The following is a 19,225-nucleotide window of genomic DNA, read 5'->3' as shown; positions in this document are numbered from 1 at the left end:
AGCTTTAGCTTGTGCAAAGAAAAATCCTTTAAGGTTTTTTCTGATCCACAATGTTGGGGGAAACAAAAAGTGGATGTATTGGAAACCCCGCAAGCAGGATTAAAACTCTAAATCTGTCACAGTGACTGATTTGTTTCGGGTAACTTTTCGCGGGTTTGCATGTTTGGAAGCTGTGATGTGATAAATTCCCAGTGGTAACTGCACAACTGGGGGCCCAGGCCAACTGGACCTCCCTTTTGGGACTTCTGTTGTGTTGTAAGGGATGGAGTGATGCAGAGGTGAGATTTACACAGCCGTCTTAGCCATTTGGGGAGCAAGCATTTAAGGGTGCTATGAGATGCAGTGGAGCGCACGGACCGGTCCCGCCCTGCGTCTTTCAGATTTCCCATGGGAGTGCCAGATGTGGGGTCATCCATCTACTCAGGGTTCAGACCAAGCGCCTCCCTTCAAAGTCATTTTCAGATGTGTAGTTAATGCTGCGTGCTGCACTCTCAGAAAGCAGCACATACACACACGTTCATATGTATCTAAAAAAATTCTAATTTTACATTTGTGTTCTTTTCATCAGCATTCTGTTATCAAGACACAGCAGCACAAATTTAAAAAAAACCTTTTCGTGGGAGATTCATCGTGGCCTCTTCAGCGTGGCTTACCAACCCAACAGTTGTCCTCTAATGAGGGGGAAGTAATGAGTGTTAGACTGAGGAGAATTGTGATGCCAAATGTTCACCCAGGTTGTTATTCAGAGCCTCTGCTGTCCAAGGTCCTCGCTCATTTCTGGCTTCACAAAACAAGAGGCGTAGACCATCCAAAGAGGAATTTAGTGGCATTTCCATTTGAATATAAATCTCATTTAACCCCAGATAACTCTAAACGTTGGAAAATATTTCAACAAACGGCAAGTCAAGGATTAAGAATTGTAGGGTTTTACTTTTGTGCAGAGAGCATACGGCGAATGAGCTGAATGGAGGACAGCACATAATTCATGCAGCTATGTGGCTGATAGGAGAGGCGACTCATTTGAATTCTGAAGCACAAGTATTGGTGATAATTAGATATGTGACTTCTGGGGAAGAAGACAATTGCACGGAGAAGACATATGGTGCTTCCCAGCAATAATCAGGTGTGAAAAAGATTGTAGACTCTTTTGTCTTTTTTACTGTCAGCAATAAATGTGCGGCGAGTAGGAGGTTTAACAAAAAAAAGAAAAAATCAACTGGAAAACATGAAAATCATCACGATGCTTACGGCATGAGTGGAACTGCGAGTGAAATGTATTCCTCTACGACTAAATGAATTTGAGGACGCTTACGAAAAAGCGCCCATTGTTCTCTGAAACGCTCCAGAGAAAGGAATTTCATTATGTTTAAGGATTTACTTTCAGCTGCCTCGCAAGTTAAGGAAAAAGTCAGACATTAACAGCCCAAAACCTGACCCGCTTTCAACTGTCTGCTCATTTTTCTTTTATTATCTTCTCCGAAAAACTGAATATGCTTTTCTGCGAATTATCTATAGGACTGTACTGTAAAGGTACAAAACATCTAGTTTCCTCCCATGCATCCTGTATCAACATAAGTAAGCTGAATAATGATTTTACCTTGGACCAGACTGCTGGTACTTTTATTTAGTTTTTTTTTGAGCCATATGAATTAATGTGTTTGAGGCCATCACACATAATAACATGGTAATGTGTCCGAGGGATAAACAAAGAAGTGGGTCAAGTTAAGCAAGAAGAGATCACATTCTTTAAGAGAGGCTCTACTAATGGGAGAAATGTTCATTCACTGACCCGTTTGTGTCCTCATGTCCTCTTTAACTATTCATTTATTTGATCTTTTTCTTAATCTAAATTTAGATTGTGGACAAGAGGCACAAACTCAAGTCAAGACGAATGTTATTCATATCAGAGACAGCACAGGGGCTCACTGGTTAGTGATTTTGGTTCCCTGTGTTCGGGTTTCTGGTCCTTTCTGTATGGTATTTATGTGATGTCTGATGTTTTCACATTTTCTCTGAGCATTTGTTTTCACGCACGACCACAAAAAGCATTCTCGCCTATTTATGGCCCCAGAAACTTTCGCGAATGAGATTCTAAATATGAAGAGTTTCATTTCCTGGTTAAATGAACATTACACAAAAATACCCTGGGGGGGTCCCCATCCTTGGATTCTTGATTCAGATATGCAAAAAAATAACATTTAACAGGGAAAGACTGATAAAAACAAAACTCAGAAAGAGCAACAGACAGTGGCAATATAGTGGAAAATATGAGCAGCATATCAAGGAGGACGCCAAGCTGCTTCCAAACTGAACAATTATGCAAACATGACTTGAGTCACAGCACCTCCTCTACACTTTGAAGACCTGGAAAGCGAGCACAGATAATGTTTCTCTTCATGTGTGATGTGTGAAGTGGAGCTCTCCTTCACCATGTACTCTAGTGGCATCACTGCTGTGTTCATTCCTACTTAAAGCAAGACAGGGTGGCTTGGTGCCATGCTTTAATCCTATAACTCAGTTCTCCTCTTCTATACTCAGCAGGAGGACAGAATACAAAAGTGCACAAAATGTAAGCACGCAAATAAAGACGGCCAGCAGGGCCAAACCTTATTAATGCTTTGGCTAACGGCTAAAACTGCGTTTTAGTCACACGACAGGCAGAAATGTGCGTTTGCATTCTTTTTGGCAGCTTTGTAAAGCCGTGTGTATCTGTGGTCCTCTTTGATAAATCTCAATCACTGTGAAGCTGCATGCATGTGCACAAGACTGATTTCCATCCCAATCTGTAGTCACGAATGGATGTAGACAGTCCCTTAATTAATCATTTGCATACAAACATGTTGTTTGTCCCACAAGTTATTAGACTCGCCCATGAAAACAGCAGCAAAGAAGAAACACAATTTCATGGAATGTGATTTTTTAAATGATCATTGGAAAATTGGAGAAAAAGAAAGGTGGTTTTCCGGGATGATAAAAAAACATTGAACAAAAACCACCAAAGACTAAAAAAAGGGACTGAGGTTATTAACTGTGTAAGCTCAGAGCAAAGGACTCTGGCAGATGTACAAAAGAAATGGTCACAGTAGGAAGAGAGGCAAGCAAGGTCATCAGACCAGTGAATGATTAGTATGCACAGCTGCAGCTATTTACACCCCTAACAATTAGCATTAAAAATGTATTACTAATAACATTATAACCAATAAAGAAATTGGCCACTTTGTTTCTGTTTTTACTTCATTCTTTGTCTAATTCACCACGTCAGGCTTAATCTCTAAAAAGGTTTAGATGGTGTGAATCATGCATTAAATGCACACAATCTAATTACACATTCTTTCTTTATGAATGCCATTTCACGTGTGGGAAAAAGCATACGCATGGTTTTTGTGCATACTCATCATTTATTCATCCAGGCCCTTGGGCTCTGTGTCTGAGACGATAAACAGTGCACACTGGATGAACCCCCGCGAGACCCTGCGTCACTGTTATTGATATACTTTCCTCTCCTGCGAGTGTGCGAGGGTCCTCTAGTGTCCGGATGATGCAAATTTTATCACCGGGGGTGGGGGGGTGTTTGCCCTAAAAATAAGCTGCAAAGGCACCAACTGCGCACGCATCCTTCAAGTGGAATTATAATTATTAGAGTACAAACAACAAAACGTCCACGCTATCCACAGCTGCCCACGTGCATGTCCAACAGAGTATAATCCAGGCATTGGGCGACACTGAGCCTGGACATGTGCTCATGCGATAAAAGAACAAGCTTAGGCCCATGCACCTGCATGTTAAAGAGAGACAGCTGTTTTCTAGAATAAACAACGTAAGTCTTTGGAAAGCCGGCTGCGATGGTCATGAGAAGATGTTTGAAGTTTTTTTAATGAGTGTGGAGTTTTACGCTTAGTTTGGCCTTAAATGTTACAAAAGGCCCACTTTTTTTTGTTCTCTTGCATCAAATCCCTTCTTAATTGCTCGCGAGTCTCTGAATACACAAAATTCTTATTTGGCAGTTGTTATTTTCCTCAATCAGTAAAAAGGAAACGGTATCAACAAGGTTGACAGCTACAGGGAGAAGGAGTTGCAGTTAATTTCAAATCAGTTCTACTTTTCTTGTTATGGGCTTGTCTGTTATTTTAGCCTCCTTTCTCTGTTGTCCTCACTCAGCCCTCTCACTCTCCTCTTGTCTCTCCTGCTTGTCTCTAATCTTACCCAAGCTGTGCCTGGGAATTATTTGAATAATCCCCTAATTTACAGCATCTGCTGTGCTTTAATAGGGCTCTCTTTAATTAGGGTCTACTTGCAGTAGTGAGCATGGAGATTTGGGGCTAAGGTCTAGAGTGGGAGTGCAAGGGGGGTGTTGTGGGTGGAGCAGAGGCAGGAGAAATGTGGACGAAACGTGGAAAAAAATGGACAGTATTTAGTTTTGGGAAACACCTTTTTTGATACAAAAATACTAACTGGCATTTTTTACAGACTCGGGACTAATTGAAATTTTTGTCCCAGGCTAATTGTAACAAAGTGACAAAAGATTTAATTTAAAATTAGTTCTTCACTAAGTTTTCGGTCACGTGTAGACAAAGATGGGTTCATCCTTTCAGTTAGTTCCCTTGTTTATACCTGAAGGATTCATAGGTCACTAAGTGGCTTAACAAAGTAACAAAACATTCTTCTGAAAGGTTTTGTTACTTTGTTACATTTGGTGCTTCTGAAAAAGCAGCCAGTGTCAAGGAACTGTTACATGAGTTGACTTGAAAAAAAAAAAGACAAGAAAGTCTGACTTCTTGGAAGCAATATTTTGCATTGTACTGTAATTCATTAATTGACTAATTTTTTTAAGGTCTTCATCTCCAGGTAATACAGTACAGTGCTGTGAGAAATTACTGTATCTTTCAATTCATTGTCACCAGACTGGCTTTAATTCCCTCAAACTTTAGCTGTCTAACTGTGAAAATGATTTTATTCATCACTTTTTCTGGTCATCATATTTTGTCATCGTTCTTGTCATGATTTATATTGTCTCATTCTCCTGAGGGATAACTCTTGTAGGACTGCTGCTCTCTCTACCTCCGACAGGGACCCCTAATAGCAGCCATCAATCTTAATATGTTTAACACTATTGATCAGCACAACAAACTGCACACAATCACACCACCGGAAAGCCAAACAAGCCTGCAACACAATCAGAGAAGACCATTATAATCTTATTAAAACTGTTGTGTAATGTGAGAGGGGCAGAGTTCACATGTTTAGCTGTTAGAAAAGCAAAGAAAAGGTTGGTAATTCCCTCTAAGAAAAATTACACTCAAAATTGAAGTGGACACAATGCTTAGTTTGTATAAATTTTAGCTAATCTCTGTGTTTTTTCAATGCCATCTGTGCACAAAGGCCTCATACCTTGGTGTTTGATTCAATTACAAGACTATGACTCATTCTCCGTCTATATGGAGCAGAGTCACACTGCGCACTGTGTTAGCGGTGTGGTCCTGGAAATGTAGTGTCAGTCTGTTGAGTGGTTTACCAACTGCTGTGTTTCAAGCTGAGATTTGAAGGGATTTAATTTTGTTTTCATTTTAGTCGTCCGCTGATATTTATTAACCATAAAAATCCGATTTGTAGGTGATATCACAAAAAAATTAAAAAGGTAAACAGGGCCTTTTTCTTCTCAAAATGGAGAGTGAAGCTGACAGAAAAAAAATAAGAGGATCGTACACATGCAAATTGCCTTATAAATCTTATTACCCATATAGTATATTAGTTGGAGTACTTGTCATATAAATGATCAATCAGTTTGGATTCTCAGCTTCACATTCATGTGAACATCTGGTACTTCTGGGCTCAGGTGGCAGGTGTTGCACCTCAGCTCATGCTTTTGCTCCTGCAGGTTCTGATGTTCATGTGTCGGCTTGAAGCATTAATGGAGGGAAATAAGTGTGTGTGTGTGTGTGTGTGTGTGTGTGTGTGTCAGAGGCAGATAGACAAGACCAGGTGTAGCCCTACGTATCGTAGGTGATAAGCATCGCACACCACAAACCAAAGCCTGATAGCGGGACTGGTGAGAAAGAGGTGGGGGGGCTAGTGGGGCAGGGAGCTAATAAAATATCACATCTGCATTAAAATGCCAAGTCCAGGGTCCCAGCACACGGCCTGCTTTTTCAGGGATACCTATTTAAAGGCCGTGGAAGCACGGACTCTGCACGCCGTTATAGCGGCGTACATGTACACCATCTCCATTATTTATGGGTCTCATCTCTGGTTTACTGAGTTGGGGGTGGGGTGGGCACTGCAGTCATCACTGCCGCTTCGAACAACATGTGCTTAATGATGTCACAGACTTGAGAGGACCCGAGGGGGTGGGGAGAGAGGTGCGATGAAGAGCTGGGAACGGTTAAAATGTGAAGTGGGGCAGGAGGGTGGCCGCAGGCAAATGGAAGGAAGGGCAATGACATTACAACATAGGGGTTCACCGGAGAAGCTTTTTCATGACAGCTGCTGTTTTGAACAGTACTGCAGGATATCTGCCCCTCTGCTAGCATCATTAGCGCTGTCATATCACTGAACACCCACATGTGACCACAGGTGCTTGGAAATCATGAAAATTTCTCATCTGGCTGCCTGATTTAGTTGTTGCAGTTGGAGATGCCAAAAAATAAGGCAGTTTTGGGCAGTTTTTAGTAATGGTGTTAATTATTATCTGTGGAGTATTTGTGTGAGTGTTTCACAGAGCGATAAAGAAATGGATCATTACTTGGGGCTATTAGCCAAAACTTCACCAGTAGGGTCATTTCAGTAATCACCGTTTAATCTACGTTTCTTCATTAGATAGATACAAGCTGCTCACATGACAGAGCTAAAAATCTGCTATCGAAACGTTGAAGCCATTGTACTTGGTTTTCTCATTTAGCATCATCATCATCGGCCCTCAAGTCTGATAGTCAGCGATGGTATATTTTCACTTGCTTTCATATTTCATCCTTTGTGCGTCTTTGTGGGAAAGCGGGGGTGACATTTTTTCCTTTCAAAGAGATTTTCATGTTAATTTCGGCCCGATTCCGATTTATTGTTATGCGACTTCATGGTAAATTGTGCAACACGCAGCAGGACAGTGCCAGTCACTTTTGACAAGATCTGATTTACAGCTTAGCTCCTTGTTTCACATTTCCTCTCTGTGACCTTCCCTCATATTACTCCCTCAATCATTCTTTTGTGGTTGTCACCGAGAAACTGTCAAACATATGTTCGAGGAGTGATCTCCTCACTGTGCGCCTGTGTATGGATTTCCATTTAGTATGCACCCCAACCATTCTTTCCCCTATTGCAGTAATTAGACCTGCTCCATTTAAGCCGGCGGCATCACGCTGGTAGTGGACAGTCTTTAATCATGTGAGAGTGTCTGTCAACACTTAGCAGAGCAGGAGATAGACAAACAATGGCAGAACAGGTCTTGTTGGAGGTGTGTGTTTGGATGAGTAAAATGAATTGTTGTTGTCTACTGCTTTTATTGTGCTTTGAGCACAAGGAGGAGGTTTGATAGGGTTGTGTGTTTGGATGTCTTCGTATGCGTTTGCTATAGCTTTGCTAAATCACGTTGAGCTGCTTCTGCAGCATACACCATAAAAGTCAACTAAAGTGCAGATTATAAATGGCTGTTTTTCTTTAGAGTTAATCAAATTCTCTGCCGCATGCATTCATTTGTCGGTGTGACCCCGCTGTGATTTTTGAAATTGTGTCTGATTTTGCGAGGGTTCAATAATAGGAGGACTGTGGGCCTCTTAGAGAGACTATGTTTTATGCATGAGGGCAAAGGGTGGGGCCCGTTAGGGGGTTGTGTCAGTGGACACACACAACAGCCAGATCAGCAGACACCCTGACTACTTGGCAGAGATGCACAAGAAAGACTTCTATAGACACTGGTCCTCCTTTGTCCTGCAGCATTCAAGTGCCTCAGTGTTCCCAGTACACACGGACAGTGCACACAGCTGTGTGCGTGCATGCCTGTATCTTAATTTGAGACTTTATTCCAGGACAGCGCTCGTCTTGCATCATATCGGTCACCTTGACCTTCTTGTTTTCCGCACATTGTTTTTCTGAAGGATTTCTAGCCATTTCACCTAAGCGTCCTTCATCAGCAGTGGCAGCACCTTCAGGGCTTTAATTCAGTGCCTTCTGCCAGTCTTTCTGCCCCAGGCTCAGTATGATAGCAGGCCAGGGCAGAACGTATTGTTGATTGCTTTTGTCTAGAAATGAAGTGCAAGCCCATAAAAGTGTTTCTATGGGGCAACTTGAAATATACAATAATAACTTCTGACAACTTTACAGTGGGTTTTCATCATTTTATAAACTGAAGTGTTCCCAAGCTTGCAGTTTACTGTGTCAGAAGGAAGAATTGAAAAAAAAGAGCTGAAATGGACCATAATGGTGATTTGGTGATAAAATACTTCCGATGCTCTCGGTGACTTTAAAGCCACGTATGCTTCAGAGTGATGTTACATTTATTAGGTAGGGCATTGTGAGGGCCGTGTGGCCCTTTGAGACTGACGAACAAACTGAATTACCCCAGTAAAAATGGACCGCTGCTTTTGTGAGGCCTTATCATTTCTTAAGAGAAATGATTTCACATGGTATCTTCAGAGAAATATGCTACAGCTTCATAAGTCATGGCTTATGAAGAGCGAACTACTGGAAAAAAAGTAGATTACCATGGTTTAATTTTCATTAGAGCGCCATGCATCTATTCCAAGATCTAAGGTCAAGTCGTGTTTGAGAATGCCACGCTTCTCATTAAGCTCTGAAATGTAATAATCACAGTGTTGCAGCCGCTGGTATAAAGTAGTGCTTCTCTAAATGAAGTATCCACTCTCTCTCTGTGCTCTCATCCTTCAGCATCAGTGGTTAAGGTTTGTTTTCTTCATTTCTATATGCTTATTTTAAACTATACATATTTCTTTTCTGGTTCTGCACAACAGGAAAACCTTTACAACATTCAAAGTGCACACAGTCCGTAGTTCAGTACAACAAAGTTAATGCTACACCAGCCCAAGAAGTCAGAGAAAGAACTACCAGACAGCAACCAAGCATAAATACGCTTATTATGTATTGCTGCCTGCAAAATAAAGGTCCTGCAAGTAATAATTTAATGCAGGCTACATGTTGGAAGGGGGGGGTCTTATGAAATAATAAGGGGTCTGTTCCCGTTGTTATGCTAACAATTTTCGGAGAAACCCCTCTTCCTCCAAGTTAATTATGGTTGACATTTAAATGCACTTCTGTTGAAGAAGGTGGGAGAATTGTGGAAGAAGAGGGCCTCTCTCTAATTGAGTTTGTTGCTGGCTCCACCTTCGATGCCGCCTTTGTTCTGCAGGGAGTGGATATGTGAACTGCAGCTGAATGAGGCTCTCTGTGGGGATATTGATACTAGCTTGGCTATATGGTGCTGGCCTTATCTATGTTGTCTTTATTTGCGTTAGCATCCATTTTGGAAACATATGTTTCTTACCTGCATACAAAATGTTTCATCAGCTGCATATGAAGGACAGGCACAGTGGCAGCAGAAAAATGTATCACATCCTCTCAAGCAGGTTGCATGCTCTCACAGAAATAGCTATGCTTTTACTTCTTGAATGTGTTTCATTGTGTTGTTATTTGTAGGATTGTTTTCTTTTACAAAAGCTTCCTTTTACACATTTGTAGTGATGTCAGAAACGTTCTGCTTGTCTCTGAATTGGCTTATGTGAAATAGTAAGGTTAGCAGGTAGGTTAAAGCTCTCAACAATGAAGTGCATTTAGTGAATCAGTGCCATTTTGTGCAAAAACCCAAGTATCTCTGTCAACAGTTGAAGTGTGGATTTTCCATGAAATTGTAGTACTTGCTCTTTATTTGTGAAAAAGCAACACACTAAAAATAAATATAAATACTAAAATAAATTTCCCTTGCAGAAAATGTGCCAGTTGCTCCAAGCATGTTGCAGCACTCCTTTGGTAGATATTCTGTCTCTTTATGTAGTCCAAGATTGGTTCTCTGATGTTGGGATCTGTGGGGGCCACGCCATCTGTTGCAGCGCTGCTTATTTTTTCTGTAAGCAACTGAGCTTATTGCTCTGTAGCTGTTTTGTGAAGCTATGACCTAATATTTCAACTGCTCCTCTTTCTATCTCACAGCCATGGCAGATTTCCACGTCCAACCCGAGTCGGTGCACGCTGAGGAGTCCGGCGTGGCCAGATTCCAGTGCCAGATTCACGGCCTGCCAGAGCCGGTCATCAGCTGGGAAAAAGACAGCCGTCCAGTGGACACCAGTAATGAGAGGTTAGATCAAAATATCACTTGGGCTTCTTGTTTTAAGAAACTGCAGCACTTTGGTTAAAGGTGCCAAGTCTCGTGATTTTTTTCTGTCTTTTAGGTACACTCTCCTGCCCACAGGCGTTCTCCAGATCACAGGAGTGCGTGAGGAGGACAGTGGAAGGTTCTGCTGTGTGGCTCATAACAGTGCAGGAGTGAAACACAGTGCTGAGGCACTCCTAACAGTTTCCGGTTGGTATCTATAGTTGAGCACGCATCTGAGTAAACCTCTGGTTTTTTGTTTGTGTGTTGTCATTTGAGGAAAGCCTACATGTCCTCACTGTAAATTGACTTTGGTTTAAATGAGCTTTCTTTATTCGGATCTTTAGTCTTCTGTATCACTGATCAAATACAGTCACTTAATACGCCTCTGCTTATCTGTATAGCACATTTCCTAGACTTTTCCAAACCTATTGTCCTGCTGCCAGATCTAAGAGATACAGCATATTGAGCTAATGCACTTGGAGAAATCCAATTAAAAGAAGCTATCCATCATGCTCATTCCAATCTTGAATTCTCGTCTCCCTTTTCCCTTCAGGCTCTCAGTCATCTGTTTACAAAGAACCTGTCATCGTGGTCGGTCCAGAAAACCTAACCCTCACTGTTCACCAAACGGCTATCTTGGAGTGTGTTGCCACTGGATACCCTCGGCCCATTGTGTCATGGAGCAGACTAGGTGAGAAAAAAGTCCTGATCAGATCAGACCTGGTGTTCTTGTTTGTGTGTTTGAGAGATTAGGTGGCATTTGTGTGTTCTGTCTTCCACTGTGAAGTATACAGAGCCAGACTGATATATCAGTCGATACTGGTTATTCACTGATATCGATATGGAATTCACTGGCATCAGCATTTATGGCAGCTGATAAATCGAAACTTAAAAAGTTTAACAGCATGTGCAAACAAGCTGATGCTTGCATAGTTTTTCATACTATATCAGATATTCATGTCAGATTTTTAAATCACCAAATATCGGTATCAGTATCGGTCAGTAAAATTCCTATATTGGTCATACTCTACTAGAATATATTTGTTACAGCACAGATCTATTGTGTACACATGAGGCAGTGGGATTGAAGGTTAAGTCTTAGGGCTAAACATGATGTTCGACTCTGTTGCTTCGTGTCCTCACGATGCTAAAACCTCCTTGGAAGCAGCGGAGAGCCTCTGAGTAATTGCTGCACAGACAGCTCTCTTCATGCGGATTTTTCCTTTTCTTGACTACCACTCAGATTCTGTCGTGAACAATTTTTCAATCTCCTATCTGTTTACTTTACTTCTCATTCAATCTGATTTTCTGTTCCAAATGTAAATCACAGCCCCTCCCCAGCATCTGGGTGTAATCAGATTGCCAGTATTGCCTTACACAGTGTTACCAGAATGAAATGCTAACACGATGGGATTTGTATGTATTAGATTACAGCAGGGAGGCTAGGATAAGCCGCATAATGAATCTTATAGTTTCACATCAGTCACTCCTTAATGCCAGAGTTGGTTTGCTGCTATTCATTGAACAGCGGCACCACGGCCTCCTAGCTTGTGCTCTTTTTTTTTCTGACACTAAGTTAATTAGTCTCTGACAGGGAGAAAGTGATGGCAAAGCCAGAGAGAGAGAGGAATATAACAGGAAAATGCAAGAAAAGAACAAGACTGCTTCTGTTAGGACAACGTCCCAGTGCGATAATGAAAAAAATGTGGAAGAAGAAGAAGACGAACACGTGTCACACAAGTTGGAGACATTTATTAGATCTCAATGACTTGTCGTGATTAATTGCATTAATTACATGTATTGTCTTCATTAGGCATCGCCACATAATTGCACATTTACTAATTGAAGCTGCGGCATTTATCACACGAGCCGTGTGTGTGTTGGCTGGTTTGAAGATTCAAGCGAACTCAAAGGATTTTTTTCATCACTTCTGATGAATTGAATGGTGAGCTTGAGATGTGATGAGGTTTGGTCTGTGTGTTTGCTGTGATGATTTCCTTTTGCAGTTTAGGGCTGGTGATCATATCTGATTTAAAAGCAAAACCTGGTGTGCAAAATCTCTGTGTTGTTACAGGGCTTGTCCCTTTCTCCTCCTGGGTTCCTTTTCTCTCTGTCATCATGTTTGGTGTCAGTGTAGTTGTCTTTTGGTCGTTTCCTGTTGTACTCCAGTAGCTGGGTGTCTCCTGCGTCATGATCTGGGTCACTTTCTGTTTGTTGTATTCACCTGCATTTATTAATTTCATCTTGTCACCCTTTTGTAGCAATTATCTGTTTGTGCAGCCTTCTTCCTTGGCTCTATGTATGTTTTGCTTTCTGTTTTACCTGCACTTCTTTGGAGTTTTAGGTTTTGGACCTGTTGTATCACCCAGAATAAAGGCTTGCTTTGATTTCATTGTTTTACATTTCATGACACTATGTGTCATCACTACAGTTTGGCTGAAGAAACCAAAATAACAGTTGCAAGACAAAGGTGCTCATAATGCCTACACACTTGCACTAGCTACACAGTAATAACATGTTTTTGCCACATTGATAAGGCAGTGTATATAAAATTTAAAATATTAGAAGATTTCATGTACTCTTGATGAATTAAGACATTCATCAACTCGTTGTGTAGACACACTAGTGAGATATTCATGTCACATATGGCTGTAATGTAAAATACACACCATTATATAATCTAAGTATCTTTGATACAAGCACATTTGTATGTGCAGTAATGGGATATATTATCATGCACAATATACACACAAAATCATGAGTCTGGTAATCATTTTTGTCATCATATAATTTGATTAGGCCAACATATGCCACAGTGTATTGGTTTGGAGTATGCCATTATGTTTTCAAAGTACGCTTTTACAGTTTTTTAGTCTTTTTTTTTCACTTAGATAAGTGGTGATCATACTGTTATCATCAGCAACAGTTTTACCACCACAGAGGACTCTGAGATCTGTAGTCCCATAGACCATCATCTCTCATTTGTCTTGCAACCAGCAGTATGTGATAGAAGGCTGTTCTGATGGCAGTTTCAGTATTCCACAAAACTCTTGGTCATGTGGGTCACGACAGTAAACTTAAACGTTTGTGATGGGCATTCAACATCATATATCTTAGTCCTTAAAAATGAAACTAACAATATGTTTTCACAGTCTTTTGCTAATAAAACCTTAAAAAAAGAATTTGTTGATAATCCTGATTAGCAAATTCATTTTTAGGCTTAGTGGCATTATTTTGAAATTCACTTGCTAATGTGCAAGTGAATTTCAGTCAAACTCATTATCCAAAGTAACCTTTCTGTTGAAAAGTGACTTGCTTTAAGTTTGAAGATAAGGGACGAACCCAAAAGTATTCACTGACTATTGACCACATAGTTAGCATTTCTGACTGGAGCTCCTTTGTCCGCTGTGGTACCTGTCTCCCTTCCCTCCATTCCTGGCCTTTCAGTGTATCATATCTGGAACGTACAGGCTTACAGGCTGCAGATGGAACTCACAGATGGGATTAAAATGCCCCTTTGGCCCCATAGCTAACATCATAGGCAGACTGAAGCCATTGTTGGAGTTGACACTGCAGATAAGGGAGCACAGGAAAGTGTGTGAGCTTATCATGTAATTACAGCAAAAGCAGAGAGGAGGCTGCTATGGATTGTGTAGATATAAGATTAGAAGTTACAGTTAGAATTTCTGGTCCCAGACTGGCAGCTGAAACATTTCCAGTGCCAAGAAGCAAACCAGCTTAAAAGAAAATGTACTCTGAGGATTTTTCAGACAAATTCCTGAAAAAGGTGAATGTCTCAACTGGAGCATAAAAGTTTTAATTAGCTGAACATCCGTTAGGGAGAAGCAGAAAAGCAGCATTGATTTACTGTAAAGCACCCAAAAGCCAGATGATTCTCACTGGAAGCTATCACAAAGCCCCAATTAAGTTTTAAAAAATTGCAGCGTGTACATGACTCAAACACAAACTCGCTGACCTTTCTTGGTGTATGGTGTGCTGGCAGCTTTATCACATTATAGTCCTGAGGAACACACGCTGTGAGCGCTGCATCCTTGGGGGGACAGAAATAGCGCTGCTTCTGTCAGCTCGTGGCCGTAAACTTGCATGATGTTAATTAGATGTCTTGCTAGTGATTTACACCCACTCTGATCTTTACTATAGTTCAGTTGACCCCCATCTAACATAAACACCCACTGTGCCCATATACCTGGTTCTTTTTATGCTGACCTCCATAGATTCTTACTCATCCTTCTCAACTGTTTTCTTTTTCTCTCTCCCTGATTAGATGGCCGTCCCATCGGGGTGGAGGGAATCCAGGTGCTCGGCACAGGAAACCTGATGATCTCAGATGTTGGTGTGGAGCACTCCGGGGTCTACGTATGTGCCGCTAACAAACCAGGGACCCGTGTGCGCAGGACTGCTCAAGGACGTCTGGTGGTCCAAGGTGAGCTCTGGATAAAAGCAATGACATTTTCTTTTCAGTTGGGTGAAACTAAAAGCACCTGCGAAACATCCTGGGGAACGTGACGAGGTACAGCTCAGCACTATGTGGGTGGATCAGGCAACATGATTACTGTACCATGACTGAAACCTCAGTTTTGCTGCATTGATAAACAAGTGCTTTGCTCCTGTGCCACCAGCGTGTTTTATGTAGGTGGTCTTTAGTTTAAAACCCTCATTCTGATCTAGTGGTTGGTGCAGATTTTTCAGGGAGAAGGTTTTGAATGATTTTCCCCCAAAGCAAAGCAAAGCAAAGCAAAGCATACCAAAACATTTCAGGCTGATTTTTATTTTGCTACCTTCCAAGCAGTAATTATCAGCTATTTCTGGTATACCAAGCATACTTTTACACCTTTTTGTGCCACCAGCAAGATACAAGACCACTAAAATGTCTCTGCTTGTTGCTCAGAGCTAGAGTCTGTATGGTAGGCATTACAAACATTTCACAAAGAGTTCCGACTCTCAGCTTTTGTAATTTCAGTAATAGTTTCAGGTTTCAAATCCTCAACACTCTGTTAGGAAGAGATAAAAAAAATAAATAACTGCAGAGGTTTATTTGAATCATCATTTCTTTAATATTGGAGAACAAAAACACAGAGCAAAATAGATTTGCAGCATCACACCGAGAAGCAGACAGTCCTGCAACATCGGCTTTTGTGGTCTCTGAAATACACTTTAGGGACCAGGCGCAGTTTTTACCAACCCTGGGAAGTTATCATGTACAGTATATTGCATTTGTGGAGGCACATGTGATTAAATCTTTTATGGCAAATAGGTTTTTTTTTAGATAGAATGAACAAAGATTGTTTTGTATTTGGAGGCACTGAGCACAGAGATACTTGATGATTAGAGATGGGACTCTAGAGAGTCAGGGGACGTGTACCGTGAAGCAGGATTTGGGGTTTAGCGAGGTTAAGAGGCTATGTTGGAGATTACAGATCAAGTTGTATCAAAGCATAGCCTACTAACTAATCAGTTCTGTGACACCATTCCTAGAAGATCCTATAGACCATGCGTTTTCAGAGGAGCTCTAGTTTGTTTGTTTTTTAGAAACTCTTTAAACCCCTTTTCATTTTTCCTGACAAGCATCGTTAAGAGATACAGATTCACAGCCTTTCTGCTTGCTTTGCTGCAAGCAGTTTCAGAGCAATTTCATTGTCTTGTAATGTAATGGACTTGCATTTATATAGTACTTCTCTCGTCTTGCTGACCACTGAAAGCACCTTAGACTACAAAGTGCTTGTACTTGTTGGTCTAAGATGTGCAAGTCAGCCTTCACAGCCATTATAATTTGCTAGTCCTGTGAAAAGTATGTACATCAACATCAGCACTGCCCACTTTTAAAGGACATTGCAAACCTGGCTTGATTTGCCCAGTCGAGTTTGCCCTGTTTATTCGATTCAGGTTGGTGAGGTTTAGTGAAGCCACGTTATAAAAATTGTTATACTACAGTCTGAGCTACAAAAATGAGATGCACACTGTGGGCACTTCTGGGAAATTCTATAAATATAACCATCAAATTTAAATTAGAGAATGACATATGGAGATATGATTTGCAGATTTTAGATGCCACACTAGAAGGATAAAAAAAAAAAACCCAGCAACACGGATTCTTTCTTCTTTGTTTGTTGGTTTTCAAAACGCCTAGAAATTGATTTATTGTGTCTTTGTTTTGGCACTGGTATCCTCAGCTCAAAAGCCGCGCCTTCATGTCTGCAGCTTTTTAAAATTCTTCCGCGGTTCTTCACAGGCTCTGCAACAAGAGACAATGCCTCTGCAGTATTGTATCTGCGAGCCTTTTCTTCACTCAAATGACATGTATAATCAGTTTTTTTTTTTTAATAACAGGCCATGTTTGATTTGCCAGTCTTACGTGTAGGTGTTCCTGTAGTTATAGTCATTAGTTTATTTGTACTAGCTGATTACACACTACTGTATGTACAGGTTATGTGAAAACAAGACAAATCAACTCTTAATACATCCTATAAGTCTTTTTAAAGAAAATATACTTTATGTAATGTGGGGAACTTTAATATTAGACAAAAACTTAAAGGTCAATAATCTGTTGCTCTGCCACAGCATGCAGAAGAAATATAGTCCTTTGAAGTTTCATTCTCTGTGTGCTTTCTAAAATTTTGATTGAAATGTTGTTGTTCTTTTCATCTATTCTCCACAGAGCTGGAGCCAGTATCATGAAGGTGTTTGATGTTAGTGTTAAGAGACAGGTGCTTTTGACCAAAAGGATATGGCAGGTGTGGGCTGCCCTGTGCATTAATTGCCACCAAGCAGGAAACATCCAGTGTCTGCCTCACTCACATATTGATCAGACGGACCATACTTTGCTCCAGCCTATAGCAGCATCGATCGCAGACAATATTTCATTTCATCTGCTTGTCAAGTCTGCGACGAGCCCCTCACCTGCTAAGGATAAAAAGATGTGGACATTCATGATGTGCCGCTGTCTGTTTTTGGTTTCTGTTATTGATTTAAGGAAACAACAAATGCCTCATTAACTACACATAAACACATGTGTTAGAACTGCTCCGTTATGATGGAATAGTGTGCTTTAATTAGTCATTCTCATTATTCTATAGATAATAAGCTACTATAAGAGGGCTTCAGTGGCTGTCACTGATTAGGAACTTCAATAAGCACAAAGCTAAGAAGACAGTCACAGTTTAAAAAAGCACTTACACAGTAAACAAGCTGGATTTATGTTGGCTCCTTTGGGGTACAAAAAGAGAGAAGAGAGAAACAAAGAATGAAAGAGTAAAACTGTAGCGGCCAAAGAAGCGAAAAACAAGCGTAAGATGGATAGCTGGTGCTCACGGTCTTACCCCACACCCTTACAGGTGCAAATCAATGCCTTCCTGAGCTCCCTCTGACCTTCACCTTCAAGTCAGCCCTCAAAGCACACAGCAAGTGTGCACAAAACAGACAATGAAGCTGGGAAGGACTGAGATGAATGAAAGGACCATCTCACGCTGTCAGCCCCCCTCATTCAAGTGCCTAACGGCCCCTTAGCTTTTCCACTGGGAAGAATGAAAATGCTTACATTGAGAAAGTGTCAGACAACATTTTATTTATTAGTGTTGGAACAAGAAGGAGGGCAGAAGAGCGGGGAAAACAAAATAAACAGGAATTCAACTTGACAACCGAAAGTGTGACAGATCTTTTAAAGTTGACCTGTTTGACTTGTTCCTAGTATATATATTTTTTATTTTTTTGTCAAATAAAGGCACATAGAGTGGTGGATGCCCACGTTATATATGGCCAAACTTTCAAATAAGGCCAGCGTATGTGTAAGACCCTATTTCGAGGGATTTTTTCCCACTCTTGGCTGTATGATGTCAGTAGAAGCAGGATGTGGTTAATATGTTTATCTCAAGCGTACAGCTCTGGCCAGCGCAGCGCCTGTTTAAAACCTTCTGTTTGCTAGAGGCAGTCAAACAGAAGACACGGTGAACTGAGGGTCATCAAGGGCCAGTATAGGATAAATAAGGATTATTCAAAAAAGTATATCATGTAAATGTACACTAATAGATGCCAAGAATTAAAAATATGCGTAAAAATGAGCATATTAGGTCCATTTTACAGGAACTATGGCTCATGACCGCTTTTAAAAAAGACAGGAAAGTCTAGCTCCATTGGAAGCAAAATATTAAGACGTGACTAAAGACTTTTGCACAATACTGTATTTCTTCATTCATTCCTCTTAGTTTGGACTTTTAATATGTAGCCCTCAATACTCCATATATGTCATAAATGTGCTGTCCCTAAGAGAGCCAGCTAAAATTACTTAACCTATTTAAAACAAGTGCAGCCTTTTTTTATAAACAGTAATCTGTTGCACATTACTCATTACCTTTTTTAATACTTTTTTAAGCAATCTTATAATCCCATCAAATTATAGGTCCAAAAGTTTCTCTTTAAGAGTCACCTCTATGATTCAGTCACTTTGATCTCACGGTATTTGTGTTCAAGCTATTTCAGGTTTTCTCAGGTTGCTCATCCTCTCTTGATGATGATGAAGAAAATGACAGGGACAGAAAAAAAAGGTGGAACAGTGTGGTATTTTTTACTAAAGGCATCATGATACGCCTCCAGTAAAGGCATTATATAAACCCGCGTATATATAATACCATCAAATTTTCTCGGCTAATGTTGTCATAAATAAATTAGGCTGTCAGATCACTTACATCTGTTGGGACAATTATAAGCACAGAGGAGATAATTCAAAAGCACCAACGTAGAAAATTATAATCCAGCAGGTATAATTTTAATTACTCTTTAAATTAAAATAGAGCACCTGCCATTTTGAATAATGAATAATGGCTGGAAGCCTGAATCAAGTGATGAGAGCAGATATGATAAAAACTGAACTGCTGTTTTAAGGCAAATTACTCCCAAGTA

The 19,225-nt window shown here is 40.6% G+C and overlaps 1 protein-coding gene across 1 annotated transcript in view; it reads left to right on the top strand.

The window, feature by feature from the left end:
- The window catches only part of igdcc3 (immunoglobulin superfamily, DCC subclass, member 3), a 70,843-nt gene that overhangs the window by 22,079 nt on the left and 29,539 nt on the right, over window positions 1-19,225 (top strand). The window contains exons 3-6 of the mRNA XM_085270582.1: window positions 10,150-10,294; window positions 10,389-10,519; window positions 10,866-11,003; window positions 14,598-14,756. Coding sequence (XP_085126708.1) covers window positions 10,150-10,294; window positions 10,389-10,519; window positions 10,866-11,003; window positions 14,598-14,756 — 573 coding nt within the window. The remainder of the gene's footprint in view (window positions 1-10,149; window positions 10,295-10,388; window positions 10,520-10,865; window positions 11,004-14,597; window positions 14,757-19,225) is intronic.

The sequence above is a fragment of the Mchenga conophoros genome, linkage group LG1 (genome assembly GCF_057382185.1).
Source record: "Mchenga conophoros isolate Kocher_MC1m ecotype Shallow Benthic linkage group LG1, M_conophoros_male_GT1.1, whole genome shotgun sequence".
Lineage (NCBI taxonomy): Eukaryota > Metazoa > Chordata > Actinopteri > Cichliformes > Cichlidae > Mchenga > Mchenga conophoros.
The sequence above is the reverse complement of the archived record's forward strand: the minus strand, read 5'-3'. Positions and strand labels throughout refer to the sequence as shown.